This window comes from Mustela putorius, unplaced genomic scaffold (assembly GCF_011764305.1).
Source record: "Mustela putorius furo isolate JIRA1106 unplaced genomic scaffold, ASM1176430v1.1 tig00003896_pilon_pilon_pilon, whole genome shotgun sequence".
In the NCBI taxonomy this organism is placed as follows: domain Eukaryota; kingdom Metazoa; phylum Chordata; class Mammalia; order Carnivora; family Mustelidae; genus Mustela; species Mustela putorius.
This window is the reverse complement of record NW_025422045.1, coordinates 3,294,734-3,314,707: the sequence shown is the minus strand read 5'-3', so window position 1 is coordinate 3,314,707 and position 19,974 is coordinate 3,294,734. Positions and strand designations below refer to the sequence as shown.

The 19,974-nt window shown below is 42.7% G+C and overlaps 1 protein-coding gene across 2 annotated transcripts in view; it reads left to right on the top strand.

Moving 5' to 3' along the window:
• Positions 1–19,974, top strand: part of MYO1E (myosin IE) — a 196,550-nt gene that overhangs the window by 81,562 nt on the left and 95,014 nt on the right. For both annotated transcript variants that reach the window (XM_004777274.3, XM_045067508.1), the window contains exons 2-4: positions 1,348–1,491; positions 8,795–8,884; positions 10,983–11,077. In XM_004777274.3, coding sequence (XP_004777331.1) covers positions 1,348–1,491; positions 8,795–8,884; positions 10,983–11,077 — 329 coding nt within the window. The remainder of the gene's footprint in view (positions 1–1,347; positions 1,492–8,794; positions 8,885–10,982; positions 11,078–19,974) is intronic.

Here is a 19,974-nt window from a genome sequence, read left to right as displayed (position 1 = left end):
TGTCCTGTTCATTTGCCATTATCTCATACGTATCAGATGGTTGCCCCAGTGAGTCTAGATTATAATGACTGTCCCTCCTTGACTCGTCTTTTCTGGCAAATTCCAAAATATTTTAGATTCCCTTCAAATGGCACCTTTTCCAGAAGGTTGGTTCTGTCTTCCCTAGGACAAGGAAGTCTTCAGCACTCCTGGGACACCCGTTTTACATGTGTTTACATACTGACTGTTGCTGATGCATGTGCTACTTCCGTCAATATCGAGGTGTCCTTTTGTGGACATGAGTTCCTCAAGGGCAGCCACCACGGTGCACCCAGCTGCCTCTAACTCCAGAACTTGGCACATAGCATAACATGCAGGGATCCCACTGCAGACGTGCCAAGTGAAAGGAAGTCCAGCAGGCCAAGGGTGTTGAGAGGCCACTTCTGGTGTTAGGTCATAAATCCAGTGAGCAGACAAGGGCTACGGTTTCATCTCTCCAAGGAGGCCATGGGGCTGGATGAGGTCCTCCTGTCCACGGCACCTTCTGTAATCCCATTTCCTTGTTAATAGAGCAGTGATCAGCCATCAAAATGTACCTTATCTTTTGAATCTGGAAAGCCCATATTAACGTTGACTGTGGAAGTTTATGGAGGGAAAATAATTTGGATGGCTTGAGAAATTAGGCCAATGTGACCTAGCCATTGTGTGATACATACTACTTCTGCTTCTGAGTTCTGTCCTATAATTTGCAAATTAATGTAGAAAGTTTCTGTTTTATTGCCTATTGTATTGTTAATTCTACAAAACAATAAGGTTGAAGGAATTATTGGAGACAATTGCTCATTTTTTTTTTTTAAGATTTTTATTCATTTGAGAGAGTGAGAGAGAGAGCAAGCTCAACCAGGGTGAGGGGCGGAGGGAGAAGCAGACTCCATCCACGTGTGGGACTCTATCCTGGGCCCCCAGGATCATGATCTGAGCTGAAGACAAATGGTTAAGGGGCTGAGCCACTCAGGGGTCCTGACCATTGGTCATTTATTGTGTTATACTCAAGATACTCTTCAGTACTTTATATATGTTATCTTAGTTAATCCTTAACAGGAACTCTATAAAGTGGGTCTTAATTTCTCTTTTACAAATGAGAGAAGAGCAGCTTAAGGGACACAGTGAGCCTGTGTAACTTCCTCCCTTCTCTTAGTTCATAGGTGGCAAAGCTGAAATTTAAATCCAGATAATGTTAATAACAAAATCTTTGTTCTGCTCATTCTGCAGCATTTGATGTAAGGAATATTTGGGAGCTTCGTCGCTTTTTTTCCCCCATCAGGAGAAAATAAAACATCCTAATTATTGTGCGTTTTCTGTTCCCAGGGAAGCAAAGGTGCCTACCGGTACCACTGGCAAAGCCACAATGTTAAGCACAGCGGCGTGGATGACATGGTCCTGCTCTCCAAGATCACAGAGAACGCCATCGTGGAGAATCTGAAGAAGAGATACATGGATGACTACATTTTCGTATCCTTTCTTAGTTTCTACGGACTTTTCTTTTTCTTTTTCTTTTTTTTTTTAAAGATTTTATTTATTTGTTTGACAGAGATCACAAGTAGGCTGAGAGGCAGGTAGAGAGAGAGAGAGAGGCAGAAGCAGGCTCTCCACTGAGCAGAGAGCCCGATGCGGGGCTCGATCCCAGGACCCTGAGATCATGACTTGAGCTGAAGGCAGAGACTTTAACCCACTGAGCCACTCAGGCGCCCCTCTACGGACTTTTCTAAGTAAGATGACCATACCCACGGTAAAATGTGATGTGTTCCTAGCATGAGAAGATCCACCTGAAATTCTGAACTTGACACTATGCACTCAAGTTCTTTTCACTGTTTCAGAACATGGTTTTGTGCTTTTCTGCCCTCTTTGTTAAGGTGGTGGAAAGGGCAAAGATGATGCTAAATTATTTTCCTGGCATTTCACAAAATCAAGAACCAGCCGTATTCATCTGTTTCAATCAATGGCACTGTACCTTTGACGTCCTTTAGCTACGCACGTGGGGTCTAAAACCTCTGCTGTTCCTAAGGGAAAAGTCCTGATCTGCAGAGAATTCTGTCGATAGAGCTCCCTAATTGCAAAGCAGACAGTTAAGTCCAGACCTAAAAGGTTTTCAAAAGATTGCCTCATGCAAAAAATAATGCAATTTTGCCAGTTTTTCTGCATTCTTATGTTTACTAAAAGAAACATGAGACGTGAAGATCAACTATTGAAAATGCCTGACATTCTTGAGTTGTTCTTTATGTCTCAATTTTAGCTTGCCAGATGCCGTTTTTTACAGGGCTTTCAAAAATTCAGAATGGAAATTTGATTCAAATGTGTGTTGACTTCATTATAAACAGAGAACTGTGATATTTGCTTAAGTTCCTATAGGATTCAGTTTTGTTTGGTACAACTATATAAAGATCTCTTAGTGGAATTATTGTAGAGTTTTAGATATGCAAAGATCTGTGCAAATCTATATTGCTGTACTGGGAAGTTTAACTGTGATGCTCTTGGTAACTTCGGAAGGCACAGTGTCTCGGAGGACCATTAAAGGTAGAGTCTTTGCAGCTGGTGTTGCATACACTTTAGGTCTTAACCCCAAAAGCTTGAAGAGGTCTAGTTTTCTCATCTGTAGCTTCTCTTTGTTATTCATACCACTCATTTGACTATTAGTTAAAAGCATCCATATGTATACAACAATATTTTTGCAGAGAATGCCTTTCTCTTCATTGGTGAGTGGGGAATTCAACATACCAGGATAGACCAATACATATATTAGTAATGCTAATTAGTAATATTAATTAACAATTATTCTAAGACACTTGGATGGTTCAGACCAAGACTGTGCTATTTCTTATTGACCACAGGAAATTTTACCAAATCTCTCGGTAGTTAAACACCTAAACCCCTGCTTTGAAGCATTAACAGATATATTTGGACTTCTTAACTACATTAATAATAGCGTCTTGATCAGGGGCAGTGGCCTACCACCCGCAAATGAAGTCTGCCCACTGCCCATTTTATACCCAAGGTTTTATTGAAATATAGCCGTACTCACTCTTTATTTGTTGTTAATGCCTGCTTGAAATCTACAAAGGCCAGGGTGAGTAGTTGCCACACAACCATTGGACCTAAAATAATTATAAGGCCCTTTACAGAAAACTTTTGCTGACTCCTATTTTAGTATATGTGCTGCCAAAACGAGCACCCTTGCTGACTGCTAGGTATCTGTGCAGAGCTTCCTTTTAATTTAATTGTATGAAAGCAGTTGTATCGAGTGCTTAAGTTTTCCTTTTATTTGGTCAAAAAATTTGAAACGTGCTCACTTTAACGTGGGCTTATCATCATGAAAACATGTTAATCACTTTTATGTGCAAGTCCTGTGGCATAGGGGAACTGGCAGGGGCTGGGTACAGGCTGTGAATCTGGACTGCCTGGCTTCCAGCCTTACTCTGCACGGGCTTGCTGACCTCCTGCGGGGTTTGTGATCCATGTGGTTTGATTCCCTCACGTGTAAAATGGGAATGATATTGAAATCTACTGCATGAGACTGTTGGAAGGTTAAATGAAATTATGAATGCAGTGAGTAACAGTAAGCATTACTTATTATTATCATACACTAAGGCAAGTATAGAAGTTCCTTCCGCATTTCTGGGTTATGTTCCAGAAATTCAATTTTAAAGTTGCTTATTGAAAATTCAAATGCATTTTACCATGGAAACTGTTTTAAATGGAGGATTGGTTTATTGACGAGCCCATAAAAGGTGAATTTCCACTGAATACAGTTGAACAAATTATTTATTGGAATGTTCTTAGAACTTGGGCTCTGCTTATTATGTTATTTACGTAGAAGCGTGGTTTTTGAAAGCTGAGTAAGAAAAAAATGCTAGTGCTTATCAACAGCCAGTCCATCATCAAGCTGGACAGACTCACTTCTCCCTATAAAGATAGTTTACCCCCTAAAACTAGGGACTTTCTTTCATACATCTTCTTAAAAAACACGAACTCTTTAAAGCAGTATGTGTTCATTTGACATGATTTATAAAATGCAGTCAATCAGAAAGGAGAACACTAACATCACCTACGATCCTAACATAACCTCTTGGTGTATATTTTTCAATAGAACTGCATATAGACATGCATATATAAATATAAATAACAAATATAAATATATATATATATATTTTTTGAGGGGTCTTTCTTATTAATTTTAACAAAAACGGCCTCATCTTGCCTCAGACGGTATTTAGTTGCATGCATAATTCTTCGCATCATGCATTGTATTAAGTATTCATTGGAAATCTGTTGACTATCAAGATTGGCTTTTTATATTCAGACTGCAGAGTTTTTAAATGACTCACACAGAGGGTGCTGATTACGAGCCTTTGAATTATTGCCTTTGAATCAATGGCTGACTAATCGTGTGTTCTACCAAGGAAATGAGTTAGTTGACCACTAATGGCCTCTTGTTTTAGAGCTCTCTACCCACTCAGTACAAGAGAAACTCAGCATCTGCATGCTTTCCATCAAGAACACAGAGCAGCCTTGAGCTTTGAGGAAGCTTGACGATTCCTTTGGATGTTTATGAAATAATAACTGCAGATCTTTGCCTCTGTTAAGTGATAAAAGCCTCCTTCATCCCGTCAGTGCTATAGGAATATTATTATGATGGAGTAAGATTATTTTAAACAGGAGAATTTTTTCCCCTCTCCTAAGCTCAGTAGTTCAGGCAAGAAGAGATTTGATTTCCTATTAAGTTATGAGATTGCTTATGGTACCTCCTCTACATCGAATACCAGCACATTGTTTCAGATTGAAGGTCCACATTTGGAGCAATCAATTGTTAATGCATTCAGGCTGAATGCACATTTTTTTGTTCTACATTAGGGGAGAAAAATCTGCTTAGAAAATGCTAATACTGTTTACCAATAAAGCCCTGTAATTTTCAGCTATTTATCCTAAGACAAGGAAGGTTTAATTTACCATCCGTTTTTTTTTTCCCCTGAATGTTGCCACACTTCTTAAAATTACATTCTAAAATACATGAGGAAAACAGTGCCGTCTTCGCTCTTGTGCTTGGCCAGACATCCTTTATAGCCACTTTGCCGACGAAAATAGTTCCTGTGCAGAGCATTCCATGCTCATTTGGTCCAACTTTCTCCCAACTTGTTTTTACTCAAAGACCACGCTCAAGTGTGTTTGGCATTTTCAGCCCTTGAATTAGTTGAGGCTCTTGGGCCAGAGCAGCCAGAGCCCAAGGCCTTGCAGTAGTTCCAAGTGAGACTTGGCCCTTGGCCGTCCATTCAGGTGGAGTGGGCAGCATGCTGGAGGGACATGTTGGTCCGGTGGCTGGAGCCTGGGGCTCAAGGTCCTGCTCAACTGGTGTCCCCATATGTGTCTTCAGGCAGGTCCCTTCACCTCCCCGTTCCTCCTCAGTGATAAATCCAGGGAAGTCACCTAGATCAGTTGGGGGGAATTCACTGGACTGTTAAAAAAATTTTTTTTAAGTTAAGCTCAACTTTGCCTGTTAAGACCATAGAAGTTGTACTACCATCACATTTCATAAAAGGAAGAATATTCTAATGCCCTGAAAGTAGAAAGGAAATAATCTAAGACTACAGGATGGTCCTTTATATTGAATACATTGAGCTTTATGAAAAATTCAGGGCGTGTCTCTTTTTTTGTCATTGTTGCTGCAGAAGAATGAAAACCCACAGATCCACCACCAGCTTTTGAGAACTAACCAGTGAACCTTCTGTTGGGTCTCTTCCATCCCATGTATTCTGTGAGACAAGATGGCATGTATTTTGTTTTTGTCTGGTTAGTGCGTGTATGTGTGTGTGTTTATGTGGGTTTGTGTATCATAGCCTCATACCTCCATACATTCTGAAAATTAACCTTGGGCCACACCTTCACAGCCAGAGGTTACGTGGGTAGAGACAGTTTACGTTCCGATTATGCCTGAGCCGCTTTTTCCAGAGGCACGCCTGAATTATGTAGTAGGGAGTGGGAGTGAGTTGTCTGGGAAATAACCCAACCCAGCAGGAGACGTGGGTCTCAGAAAAGGAGCTGAGATCTCCGCAGACGCAGCCAGGTGAAAAACCGGGCAGGCTTTTGGATAAACCATTAGGCCAGATGCACACCTGAAATAACTAAACTATATTTGTTTTCTTCAGATTCTAAACTAATCTCTTTTCTCATATCTTCTGACTTATGGAAGTGTGTAGCTGCTTAGCACAGCAACAAGCCGCATTATTCTTCTCAAACCAAACTTTATTTTTCAGGAATCCTTCCAAATTATACTGAGTTTGAGAGCCTTACTGGGAGGTTGAGGGAATAGCTATAATTTTCCCTCCTCTTCTGAGTCACGAATTCAAGATTGGCCTAGAATAATCTGAAAGAGGTTTTTTCTCTGTCTTCTTACGAGGCCTTTACCCAAATTTATGTAGATGACTTAGTGAAAAATCAAGACTTTCTTTTTTAAAAGATTTTATTTATTTATTTGACAGATCACAAGTAGGCAGAGAGGCCTCTGTTGAGCAGAGAGCCCGATGGGGGCCTCTATCCCAGGACCCTGAGATCATGACCTGAGCCAAAGGCAGAGGCTTAACCCACTGAGCCACCCAGGCGCCCCGAAAATCAAGACTTTCTAAGATGTTTTTTGACAAAGCAGATTATTAATAGTAAAAAAATAAAAATAAAGTATGGTTTCCTACAAGAGCTCTCATGCAGCCCAGTCCATGTTTATCCAGTAGCTGAGGGCTTGGTGGGTAGGAAAGTGTTGGTGGGGAGCTCATGCCTGTGGCTCACGTCCTCAGGCAGCTGGTTCTTCTCCATGTGCAGTGCTGATTTCTCTAGAACAGTGGCATTTATCACAGCATTTCCTTTACAACTAAGGGAAGGCGCACCCCACCTCCTCCACAGAAAGATGGAACTTGGCCAGATGTGTTTACATCTGGCAATAAGTGGACCCCTAGACCTCTTCCCTTCTGACATGAGGAAGGTCACAGCATTGCTGTATTTCTTGAAAACTGGGTTTACCGTAAGAATCACTGTGTTTCAAACGTAGTGATCCGAAGGGGCACGTGCACCCGAATGTTTATAGCAGCCATGTCCACAAGAGCCAAACTATGGCTATGCTCTTCCAATGGCCCTTATCTCCTCGACTGCTCTTCCTCGGGCAGCCCTTCCAAGTCTGACGATTGTTCTGGTCCACGAAAAGAGAAGCAGAATTGCCACCAGATCATTCCATGTTTTCACCTTCTTGTGTAAATATTAATTTTCAAGTATTACCTGACTCATCCCACATTTGACTCATTTGTGTTCAATAATAATACCAAAGCCGTGTCTCCAAGATGCTAACACGGGACGCAACCAGCATCTCAAAGGATACGGATTAAGGAAATGGCTGAACCTTCTATACTTTGATTTAATCCTCATAATAAGTCTATCAAGTAGGTGGTATTGTACCCCATTATCCATTAGCCACGGCTTAGAGACGTGACTTGCCCAAGGTCAGAGTTAAACTGAGCTTGGGTAAAGTAGGCCTTCTCACTGGTTTCCCTTGCTGCTCTATTTGACACCCAGGTCCTTGATAAAAATATATAAATGTCCCCTTGGGGGAGGAAATGTCACAGCTTTACATCTTTCACTTCAGATTTTCCAGACATTTCAAAATCCTTGATTAAAAGAAACGACTTTGACGGGGCGCCTGGGTGGCTCAGTAGGTTAAAGCCTCTGCCTTCAGCTCAGGTCACGATCCCAGGGTCCTGGGATCGAGCCCCACATCAGGCTCTCTGCTCTGCGGAAAGCCTGTTTCCTCCTCTCTCTCTGCCTGCCTCCCTGCATACTTGTGATCTCTGTCTGTCAAATAAATACATAAAAATTAAAAAAAAAAAAAAAAGAAACGACTTTGAGTATGTGTATTTTGTTGTGTTTGTTGTTTTCTATCTCTCTTTTTAAATGCTTGTTTTTCCTCTATGAAGGGCGGAAGTTTAACACTTCTGTCTGTTTAGTTCATCACTGTATCCCCAGCATCCAGAACCGTGCCCGGCATGTTGTGGACACCCCATTCAAGCTAGTCGATTACTGAATAAATGGATACTTTTTTATTTTATAATAATATTTCACCTGTTGGGGTATATTAAAATGTGTGTGTGTTTATAAAACAGTTAAGACTTGGTGTAAATGCTTTCTCTTCTGATTAGCTTTCCTGGATTCCCCATGCAGGTATAATACCTTCTTCCCCTACACCTGATCTGTGTGGGTTTGTGATTTTCTGCTCCAAATAATGTCTTACAGATATAACTCTGTTCCCCATAGCTTCTAAAGAGTAGGACTGTTCAGTTCGTCTTGTATCCCTCTGTTTGTTAAATGAGTAAGTGAGTACATTTTTAGTCTACCTAAAAGATATGAAAGTTCGCAGGGAAAAACGGTATTTGAACAAAGGAATGATAACTGCTCTTTTCACTCCTAGGTCAGTTCTGTTTTGTGTTGTTTTGTTTTCTTAGCCATACATGTCACCAGTCTTAAAAGGATGTGCTTCAGATCATTTAAAATAATGATTTCTTTTTGGAGCACCTTGGTAATTAAACTCATTACTCTTCCTGGAGAGGAACAAAACCTGAGCCAGTTGGTAATTGCTCTTGTCTTTATTTGTAATCTTTTAGAAAACAAGTATCTGAGCTTTTTGTTTGAACAGTCATTATGAATTCTTGATAACATCTGGTTACTTAATTTGAAAAATGTGTAGCTATGAAGATTAATGCTGGACCTTAACTGGATATAAATTCAGACATACATAGGATCCGTATTAATCTCAGTCAACCCTTTCAAGCAGATGCCGTATTTTGGGGAAAAGGAAATTGAAATGTACCAAGGAGCGGTAAGTTATATGCCACATAAATTACTGTAGTTGGGGCTTTTATGATGCATAAGTAATTTTTCTTGAAGTTGGCAATACATTTGCATTTTCTTACTGTGAATTATTTATTGGGGAAGCTCGAGTGGATGACATCGTTTGTTTTTTAATGATGTGCTGCTCTAAAAAGCATAGGACTATCTAATATAGGAATGTGGTATACAAAATTATTCAAATAGGATGTAAGACCTACAGTTTGGTGGGGGAGGCAGGGCTCCCTCCTTCCACACAGGCCAGAGAATACTAAGGACTGAAAAATCAGTTAGCAGGTAAAAGAATAAATAGGGCGATGAGAACCGTTCCTTCCAAACCAGAACCTTAGTTAGCTATGGCTCTGCACGGAACCTGAAAAATGAATCTTTTTGTGACTTTATTAATGTGGTTCCTATTCAGATCCAGCTCCGTAGCCATTTCAGTTGTCTGATAAAACAGAAACTGTAAATCTGATGACTGTATTTCCCGACATCCCCAGGCCACCCCTTCCCTGCCTCTTTCCCCTTCTCTCTGCGGCAGAAGCACGAGAGCATTCATTAATCCTGACCCCTGGAAAACAAACAAAGGAGAGCCCACACAAATTCATCAGTTGAAGTGGAAGGCAATTTACCCGGAGCAAGAGCCCAGCCCATTGTTGCCAGATGAATGGTGCTGGTAGCCGGAGCCCAAGGAGGCTGCCACGCGAAAGACCTTTGATAATGCTGTCTTTATGGGAGCCCGGCACAAGGGACACACTGTCAGCAGAGGCTGGGCCCAGCCCTGGCGCCCTGAGCAGCGGGCCCTCCGGAGCAGCAGGCTCGGAGTTGGCTCGGCGTTCTCAATGACGGCCAAGGCCAAGGCGGGGTGGCTGGGAGTGCTGTGCTGTTTCTCTCCCGTCCTCTGAAAACTATTGTTCCACGAGTCCCTTTTGGATCCTTTATCTCTTAAAAAGTTCTCTTTAAAGAAATGCCCCAGAATTTTAAAAGATATATTTATTCTGAGCTGCTAATGGTAAGAGTTGTAAAATCGGTGTTTACTGAACGCTAGGTACCGTGTTCCACCACCACAGTCATTAAACAGCCCTGGGTGCTGGCTGTGGGTTACCGTCCAGCCCCATTTCACAGATGAGGAGAGTAAGGCTCAGAGAAGTTCAGTACACAGCTCTGTTGAGTGTACAACGATATTATCCCTACTTGAGAGCTGGGACCAGTTTAGGGTGACAGAGCCCAAATGTCTTCTCACTGTGTCTGCCATCCTCTTCCCTCTCTGATGTGAGTTAGTCTTAAATGTAAGGCAACTTCTTTCTTCCGATTCATAGCACATGAACTATTTTTCTTTTTAGTGATTTTTGAGGTAGTGATGTTAAATCCCAAGAAGCTGAGGAAAGTGGGGGGCGAAATCGTCCTGACACAGTGAATTTACTGGTGAATTGGTATTCAGGCATAGCTCATAGCCAAGCCAGCCCATGGGTCTAAAGCCTCAGGAGGAGATCTTGGTGTGGTAGGATTTTTTTTTTTTTTCTTCCCCAATGAGGTGAAACAGACTGGTCAAATCAGTTTATCCCTTTAAAGAACTACTACCCCTCTTGCCCTCTTCTTAGGGAAAATGTTTGGGTTTTCCTCCTCATTCATAGGTGGTGTCACTTCATTTCTTCTGGGCTTCCAGCATCTCCGACTTTCCTCTTAGAAAAAAGTTACGTAGGACTTTAGAATTTCAGTAAAAGTCAGATCCAAGTTTTTAGTAGGCCTCTCATAAGACCTGTTGCCCGGATGTCTTCAGAAACGTTTAGGAATGGAATGTGCTCGGCCGAGGCGTGTTGGGAGGAAGGGTGTGGTGCTAGAGTTACCTGAAGACATCTTCCCCTCTGAGGGCTGAATCACACCTTTGCTGACGGAGAAGTCCTTTCTGGTCCCGTCTTATTTCTCAGGTGTAACTCCTGAGGACCTAGGCAAGCTTATGAATTCCTGTGTTATACAAGCCTTCAGATTGGAACTGTACAGGGGCAAATGCATTGCTAAGACCAAGAAAAGAAATGTGACACGTCGCTCTCTCTGACCATAGTTTTGCTTTTGTTTTTTTGCTTCTCTAGGCACAGTATGAAAACCCACCACATATCTATGCTCTGGCAGATAATATGTTCAGAAACATGATCATTGACAGAGAGAACCAGTGTGTCATCATCAGGTATGGGAAAGAGCCTTCTTCAGAGTAGAAGGGGTGAGACCCTGGCAGATTTCACGTTCACGGTCAAGGAATGCTGTTTTTTTCTATAGGGGCTGGGGTCAGAAGCTGATTGACGTACCCAAGAAACAAGCAGGACGTCTGCTTTGTCTTGGTTTATTTTATAACTCCAAATCATAAAAGATTTTGCTTCCCTGGGGTTGTGGTTTATACTTCTGTTGTGGGGGGCATTAAGGCTCTGGGACACATAGTGCTAGCCTGCCTGAACTAGCGTCGTGAAATATCTTCCCTCCCACTTGACCACTGGCTTCACTCTGAACTGGAGATCTTTTATGTCAGGAGTATACTAAGTGTGCTTCTCTATTTTGTCAGCAGGAATCCTTTTCCCTAGGTCCCTCTTTTTCCTTTCCTTAATAATTTAGTAGTTCAAGTTCAAACTTTTTCAGTATCCTTTGTCGTTTGCTTTTAATCTACTGAGGGCATCCCTGTCAAACACCAGGCTTAGGTGTCTGTGGCCGCGTCTCAGAATCCTTCCAACCTGAGCCAACTCTGAGTCTTTGCTGGGTTTAAGTGCTTTCACGATTTTGTTTATTATTATGAACATTTTCAAACATATGGAAAACAGAAGCATCCATATTCCCATCACTTAGAACTCGACGGCTACTAACATTCTGTCATATTTGCATTCCTCTTTTTAGTTCTTCCTTTATTTAACTGAAGCGCTTTTGAAGAATTTTAAGCTCTGGATATTTACAAACAAAGATGAGAAAGAGAATTATAATTATATATAATATATGTATATAATATATATTATAATACGCTCCCGTGGACCTGTTTCTAAGCTTGTGCAGATCTTACTCTCTTGGCCAATGCTCTGGTCCTTCTGTCTTGCCCCTACTTGGTTATTTAAAGCAAATCCCAGGTCGAGAATCATTTCACTTTGTCACTGATTAGGATGTGCCTCTCAATGATCGTTCTTACCATACCTGACAAATGAATAATCCTTTTAAAGTTATCTAGTGCTACCCATATCCGAATTCCTTGTCTTGTTTTCACTCAGCTCCCACAAAGGCTCACACAGAGCTCTTAGACATCTGTGTCTCCGGTCTCCTAATCATTAACTATTTTCTCTGATTGTTTTTGCTTACTTGGCTCTTGTTTGTTAAAGAAAAAGTTATTTGTCCTGCAGAATTTTCCACAGTCTGGGATTAGCTGGTTATGTACTGTGTAACATTGCACTGTCCCCTGGATTTCCTGTGAATTTGTCATTAGATCTAAAAGTTTGATCAGGTTTGGATTTACTATTTTGGCAAAAATGTTTCGTCCGTGATGCTGTGCACTTAGGGCCTGTTGGCCTTTTGGTGTGCTGTTCAGACAACCAGTGGGTCCATCCAATATAAATTCTCATTTCACGTCATGGTTTAGTTAGTGGCTGAAAAATATTTGTTTTCTAATTCTGTCATTCCTTCTACATTTATTACTTTTATTGGATTACTTAAAATATAATTTATGTGGGGAAAACTAGATATAAGGCTTGATTTGTTGTCTTTACTTACCAACTTTTGAAGCAATGACTTGATGCCCTTAGCAACCTCCCAGAGTAAACTGTTTTTGTTTTTTGTTTTTTTTTCCAGCGTCTTTCCAAACAAATGGGTTTTAAATCTGTTACCTGTTTACTTACATGATGATTTTTCTTTGGGGCTCAAATGGTCCTGTCTTCGGCCATTGAGAGCCGTTTGTATTGGCTCTTACGTCTCTTTGACATGACCCCAATAGACTTTGATGGTTTCCTTAGTTAAGATGTCAGGCTCTGGGGCACCTGGGTGGTTCAGTGGGTTAAAGGCTCTGCCTTCGGCTCAGGTCATGATCCCAGGGTCCTGGGATCGAGCCCCGCATCGGGCTCTCTGCTCGGCAGAGGGCCTGCTTCCCCCTGGCCCCCTGCCTTTCTGCCTGCCTCTCTGCCTACTTGTGATCTTTCTCTGTCAAATAAATAAATAAAATCTTAAAAAAAAAAAAAAATAGCAGGCTCTTAGGGCACCTGGCTGGCTCAGTGGATGGAGCATGTGGCTCTTGATCTCGGGGTTTGAGTTCTAGCCCCAGGTTGGGGGTAGAGATTGCTTTAAAAAAAATAATAATAAAGATGAATAAAAGGTACAGGCTCTCTTGTGCATTTTCTGCTGAGCCCTGGAGTCAGCCATGTCACCAAAAAGTTCATTTTACTGGGAAATGGGCCTTAGAGACCACCAGTCTAGTCACTAAGAGTGCTAAAAGGCAAAAAAAAGTGAACTTTTTTTAGAAAAACATGAGTACGTACGGTAATTTCCAGTTCGTTTTTAAGATTATAGGGAGGGGCAGGGGGTGAGGGGGTTAGGTGAGCCTGGTGGTGGGTATTAAGGAGGGCACATATTGTATGGAGCACTGGGTGTGGTGCATAAACAACAAATCTCAGAACACTGAAAATAAATAAATAAAGTCAAGCTCTAGTTAAAAAAAAAGATTATAGGGTGTTTGCTTCCTTGATATCTATATTTGTACCCCATTTTTCTTTCTATTTTTTTTTTTTTAAGATCTATCTATTTATTTTAGAGACCACATGCATACAAGTAGGGGGAGGGGCAGAGAGATAGACTCTCAAGCAGACTCCTCACTGAGTGTAGAACTCAGCTCTGGGCTCAGTCCCACCACCCATGAGATCCTGACCTGAGCTGAAACCAAGAGTCAGACACTTAACCAACTGAGCCACCTAGGTGTCCTGTCCCCCATTTTTCTTATGCTGAAAATCTTGGTTCCTGATGACATTATCACAGTTAATTGCTTTAAACTGTGTGTGCAAAAAGTATAAATATAAATGAATAAACATATATAATAGATAAAGCAAATAAGTTTTGTTAATGCTTTAAAATAACTAGCACTATTATTAATAGCGCTACTGAGTTCACTTTAAAATTTGTTATTCTTTTGTCCATAGAATGTACAGTTAAAATATTGGATCTTGGGGTGCCTGGGTAGCTCAGTGGGCTAAAGCCTCTGCCTTCGGCTCGTGTCATGATCCCAGGGTCCTGGGATTGAGCGCTCTGCTCAGTGGGAAGCCTGCTTCCCTTCCTCTCTCTCTCTCTCTCTCTGCCTGCCTCTCTGCCTATTTATGATCTCTGTCAAATAAATAAAATCTTAAAAAGTAATAAAATAAAATATTGGGTCTTAAAAGTCACTTAAAATAATCCTTTTCTGTGTCATATGTGCCAACCCAACCTAACCATTAGGTTCATTTATTTTATTTTGGATTGTAGGGATTTACAATTTTTAATTTTAATTTTGTTTTATAATTATATAAAACATTTACATGATTCCAAAGTCAAAGCTATAAATCAAGAACACTGAAGCCTTTCAAGGTAAATACAGATTTCGGGTATTTCAAGGTAAATATAGACTTTGTGACATTTTGCCTCTAAATACTTCCATACGTATCTCTGGAAAATAAAAACATTTCCTTTCTGGGGTGCCTGGGTGGCTCAGTCGGTCAAGTGCTCTGACTCTTGGTTTAAGCTCAGGTCCTCATCTTGCGATCAGGGATCGACCCCTGAGGTGGGCTCCAAGCTGAGGGTGGTGTCCAGTTCAGTTTCTCTATCCCTCTCTTTCCCTCTCTCTTAAATAAATAAATAAAATCTTAAAATTTTTTTTTCTTTCTTAGCACAAGGACCATTATCACAACTAAATAATTAGTCATAATTTAATATCATCTAAAAATAAGCAGTCCACATTCAAATTTCTCTAATTGTTACAAACATGTCCTTACCTGCCGGCTTACGTAAATCAAGGAACACTGGTTGCATGTGGTCATGAATCTTTTTTTTTAATTAATTAATTTATTTGAGAGAGAGCGAGAGCGCAAGAGCGTGAGTGCACGCGAGGGTGGGGAGGCAGAGAATCAATCTCCAGCAGACTCCCCATGAGTGCGAAGCCTGATGTGGGGCTCGATCCCATGACCCTGAGATTGTGAGTGAGCTGAAACCAAGAGTTGCTCAACCGCCTGAGCCACCCAGGCGCCCCTCGCCTTTTCCCCCTCAATGGTCATGAATCAATCTTTCTTTCTTTCTTTCTTTCTTTTTTTTTTAATTCTACTATAGTTTCCCTACTTCCACAGTTGTATTTTCATGATGTTGACTTGGTGAAGAGAAAGATCCCGATTCCGTGTAGACACATCTTCTAGATTTGTCTAATTGCTCCCTAATGGTCTCGTTACACTAATTCCTTTGACTGGCTTTTCTGTAAATTGGAAGTTAGATTTATGTACTTAATTAGATGCAGGTCAAGCCCCTTTGGAAGGGATTCTTAGGTGCTGATAAGTTATTGCTTAGGAGGAAATGCTTCTGTGTAACCCCGGGTGGAGGTCACTGACCACTGGATTAGGTGGGAGGCGTTTTCTTGACCGGAGCTGAAGGAGAGAGTATAGGGTGCTCTTTGTTCTTCCTTCTGGGACTCTAATGAGATGAGAAAGAAGGGAATGGTTTTGTTGCCTGAGCTTCACGAGTCTGGAAGCTGCTTCAGGGACCCAGCCCAAACGTCGCCTGCTCAAAATCCCCCTCACCGTCACTGCAGGTGTGCGGGCACAGAAGCGGGATGCGTGCCTTTTCTAGAATCCTGCCACTGTTCAGGTGGCAAAGACTTGAAGACTTGCTCCAAAGGTTTCTGGGGTGGTGGCTGTGCTATTAATTCAAGAGAAGGTATAACAAATTTCTGCTTTCTCTCCTGAACTAACTACTCAGACTTCGGCCACACTTCACAGGTTAAGGCACAGTCCTGCAGAAGGCCTTAAAAATAAGCAGTCCACATTCAAATTTCTCTAATTGTTACAAACATGTCCTTACCTGCCGGCTTACGGTGCCCTTCAGACACCGGCTGCAAGTTTGGGGGTCCCCAGGGCACCCTCACTTCTGACTAGCTGGATCCAAGTTCAGGGGTTCCCACCACCACCTTGGGTTCAATAATTTGCCAGATTGGCTCACCGAGCTTAAAAAAGTGCTGTACTTGTGGTTACAGTTTTATTATGGCAAAAGGATACGCATCAGAACTGGACCAAAGAAGGTCTGGGAGGGGTCCAAATGGGAAGCTTCTGGTCATCCTCTCCCCATGGAGTCATGGATGGTGTTACCTCCTTCCAGTTATGATGTGTGAGTTGGCCACGTAGCCTTGCCACCCAGGGAAGTTTACCCGAACCTTTGTTGTGCAGTTGTGCAGTTTTAATCTGGACTCACTCCTGTACTGCCCCCCCCACCCCTCCCCCATCCCCGCAGCCCCCGTGATTTCGGGCTAATGCCTATGGTCTCTAGTTCCTCCAGGGGTCAGTACTTATATGATGCTTCCCAAAACCCTTACATTAATTACTGTTCCCGAAAGCCCCCAGGCAAACAGGCACTCGAATCCCGCAGGACATTCCAGGCCCCTAGAGATTCCTCCTGAGGCAGAAGGCAAAAGCCAGACCCCTCTTTGTGTTAATTCCTTACTGTCCAAGAGCTGTGGTTTTTCTGCTTTGAGAAAGTCATTTTGCTGTCTCTGAGATGCTGTGGTTCCTTCTGCCCAGCTCAGGGATCCTGGGCAGCAAACCTAACACTTGTCTGGGCCTCAGTTTCTTCTTCTATGGGTGAACTGATTGACCAGATGACCTCTGACGTCTCTCCCGGTTTTGGAACTTTTTCTTCCAAGTAATGCTGGAGGGAAGAGAGAACAGGGAAATGCTGTTTTCCGTAGACACGCCCAAGTTTGCAAGCCATCGCAACCACTGGCGCTGGGAGAGTTGGGGACTGAGTGGAATGCTGCTTGCCCAAATGCATCTGGGAATGGAAAACAAACCCATTGTCCTGGGGGCTGGAAGGGAAGCCCGCTCTTTATATTAAGGACTTCTGCCACGGCTGGTAAGACTGGGAGTTTTTAGAATCATCTCATTGGAAAATAAAAAGGTAATGATGGCCTTATCTCTGCCATGTTCTTTTAGACCTTCCCCTCCCAAGTTCCCAGGTATGACACTCTTTAGAGGAGAGGGTGGCAGCACATAAAGACAGTATTATCAGTTTCCTCCCAGGACTGCTCATGTTTTCCTAAGAGGTGGATATGGTGACAGGATGGATTGGCAGCTGACTATTCCAGGACTAGAAATCAGCGTAGCAGATTGACTTTAAGAAGAAAGAACTTGGGGCATCTGGGTGACTCAGTGGGTTAAAGCCTCTGCCTTCGGCTCAGGTCATGATCCCAGGGTCCTGGGATCGAGCCCCGCGTCCGGGCTCTCTGCTCAGCAGGGAGCCTGCTTCCCCCTCTCTCTCTGCCTGCCTCTCTGCCTACTTGTGATCTCTCTCTGTCAAATAAATAAATAAAATCGTTTTTAAAAAACATCGTATTAAAAAAGAAAGAACTCAAGGAAGAAGACAGGTGCTTTCTCAAGTTCAGGCCTCCATCCAAGCTTTGGTCCTGAGTTTTGCAAACATTTATAGACTTGACTTGTCAAAATAGTTGCACTGGGACAGCCTCGGAGAGGCTGTGGCCAAGCACAGCATGAATGAGAGTGAACTAGACTTCTAAGCATGATTTTATAAGGAGGATTCTGCCCTGGACGGCTCAGGTCATTAGTTCCCTGGAACAGAGTCCACAAGGGGAGCCAGATTCCCATTTTAGGGTGGAATTCAGGGCAGGGGGATGATCACATTGGCTCCTGGCATCAGATCATGGCCCCTGCCTCTATCTGGAGACCGTGAAATAGGGTCTCCCTCCTCCGTGGTCTGTTTGCCTGGGGGAACACCCAGCATTTCTCCTGTTTATTTTCCTACCCTGACTCCCGTGTAGGTCAACCCCCTTTTAGTAACCCGCACTCTCCTGCCAGCCTGTGCCATCCATCAGGTCATGAATAAACACCCGGGATTCGCTTTAGGTGTTCCCCGAGTCTTCTCCAACAGCCCACGGGCAGATAGGTCAGGAGAATGGCTGCCCTACAAGTTACTTTCATCCACCGTCCCTTGCGTTCTCTAGCTGAACTTTCCAGGTCTAAAGATTTCCAATGCCTGAATTGCCTTATTATTTCAGTGGCTCTAAAGACATGGAGGCCCCACATCCGTTTCAGCTGATTTCTGGTGGTGGGCCCCAAGCCTCAGTATCTTTTTTCAGGCTCCCCAATTTTTCTAGTTGAGAACCAGGATGAAGGCAACTGGAATCCTAATTCCTAGGTGCATCTTTTGTTGAAGCACCCCTAGCATGGGCAACGTGCAAACGTGCAAACGTGCAACGTGCAAACCCCCCGCCCCACCCCAGTCCCAGCCTCGCTTCTGCTGGGCACTCTCTGCCCAGGTGGTCTCGTCCTCCTCTCTGGGTCTTGACATTATTATTTCTCAAGGTTTCATGCAGGAAGGAGGCTTGAGAACTAAGAACGTCCAACTAGTAAATGGCAGAGTCTGTTTGAACTTGGCCCTGTCTGACCTTAAACCCCCTGCACTTTCTCTGCACCCTATGGTCAGTGATCCCTCTCTGTGTCTCAGACATCCCACATTTCCCTGGAGGTGATAAAGCTACCATACACTGTGAGGAAAGGTTAGTTATCCAGGACTTGAGCTCCTGTGGTGAAGGTCTTCTCCGCCCGAACCACAGATGCTTGCTTGAACCTAATCCTTAAGAGGTTGTTGGCCATGATGCCTTGCATAACCCAGGAGGCGGATGGTTGTGCTTTGTCACCAGTAGAAGGCAGGCACATGGAATTCGTGAATGAACATGACCTTATGAATATGTGAATCTCAGTTTCTTCCTGAGAAGTGAAAACGCTTCTATGTACTAGATGGGGGTTTTTTGTTTTTTGTTTTTTGTCCATACCTGGGCCATTTCTCCTTTTTTTTCTTTTTCTTTTTTTCAATTAACATCCAACATATTATTTGTTTCAGGGGTACAGGTCTGTGATTCATCGTCTTACTCAATTCACAGCACTCACCATAGCACATACCCTCCCCAGTGTCCCATCACCTCCCTCCCCTCCAGCAACCCTCTGTTTCCTGAGATTAAGAGTCTCTCATGGTCTCCCTCCCCATCCCATCTAGTTTCATTTTTCCCTGGGCCATTTCTTTATCTTGATTTCCTTGTTAGTCCTGGATAGGTGTGAGGGAATTACCGTTATGGATCCTTGCATTTGGCCGTTCTGTTAAAGAAGCCTTCATCAGTGGAGGAAACCAGCAGGTCAGTTTCTGAGATAAGCCCCTTCTCACCCCATACCGTGTCCCTTGCAAGCCACGTAGTTTTAAATGTGTGCATTTAACAAAGATACCCTCATGTGCTATCAAAAATTATGCATACTTGGCATGCAAAAGTAAAATAACAATGTATTATAAAGTTGAACTATAGGAAATAATAGAATTCTAATAATTATTAAATAAACATTTAATATATACTCATTCTGTTTACCTTTTCAGGATTTAGGAGATCTCTTGATTTGGTTAATATCTATTTAAGAAGCTACCTTGAAGGGTTTCAATGCATATGTTCCTTTGACAAATTTATAAGGAGGCATATTTAAATTATCTGAGTTCTTTGCAACTTAAAAATTGGGGTCACTTGGGGCGCCTGGGTGGCTCGGTGGGTTGAGCTGCGCTGCTTTTGGCTCAGGTCATGATCTCGGGGTCCTGGGATCGAGTCCTGCATCGGGCTCTCTGCTCAGCAGGGAGCCTGCTTCTCTCTCTCTCTCTCTCTCTCTCTCTCTCTGCCTGCCTCTCTATCTACTTGTGATCTCTCTCTGTCAAATAAATAAATGGAATCTTTAAAAAAAAATTGGGGTCACTCTATCAAGTGGGTGTTAACACTTGAAGGCATGAGAAAGAACTCCAGTAGTGGGGAATGAAAGAGCCTGGATCCCCAGTGTAGGCCTTTCTCCTAACCTG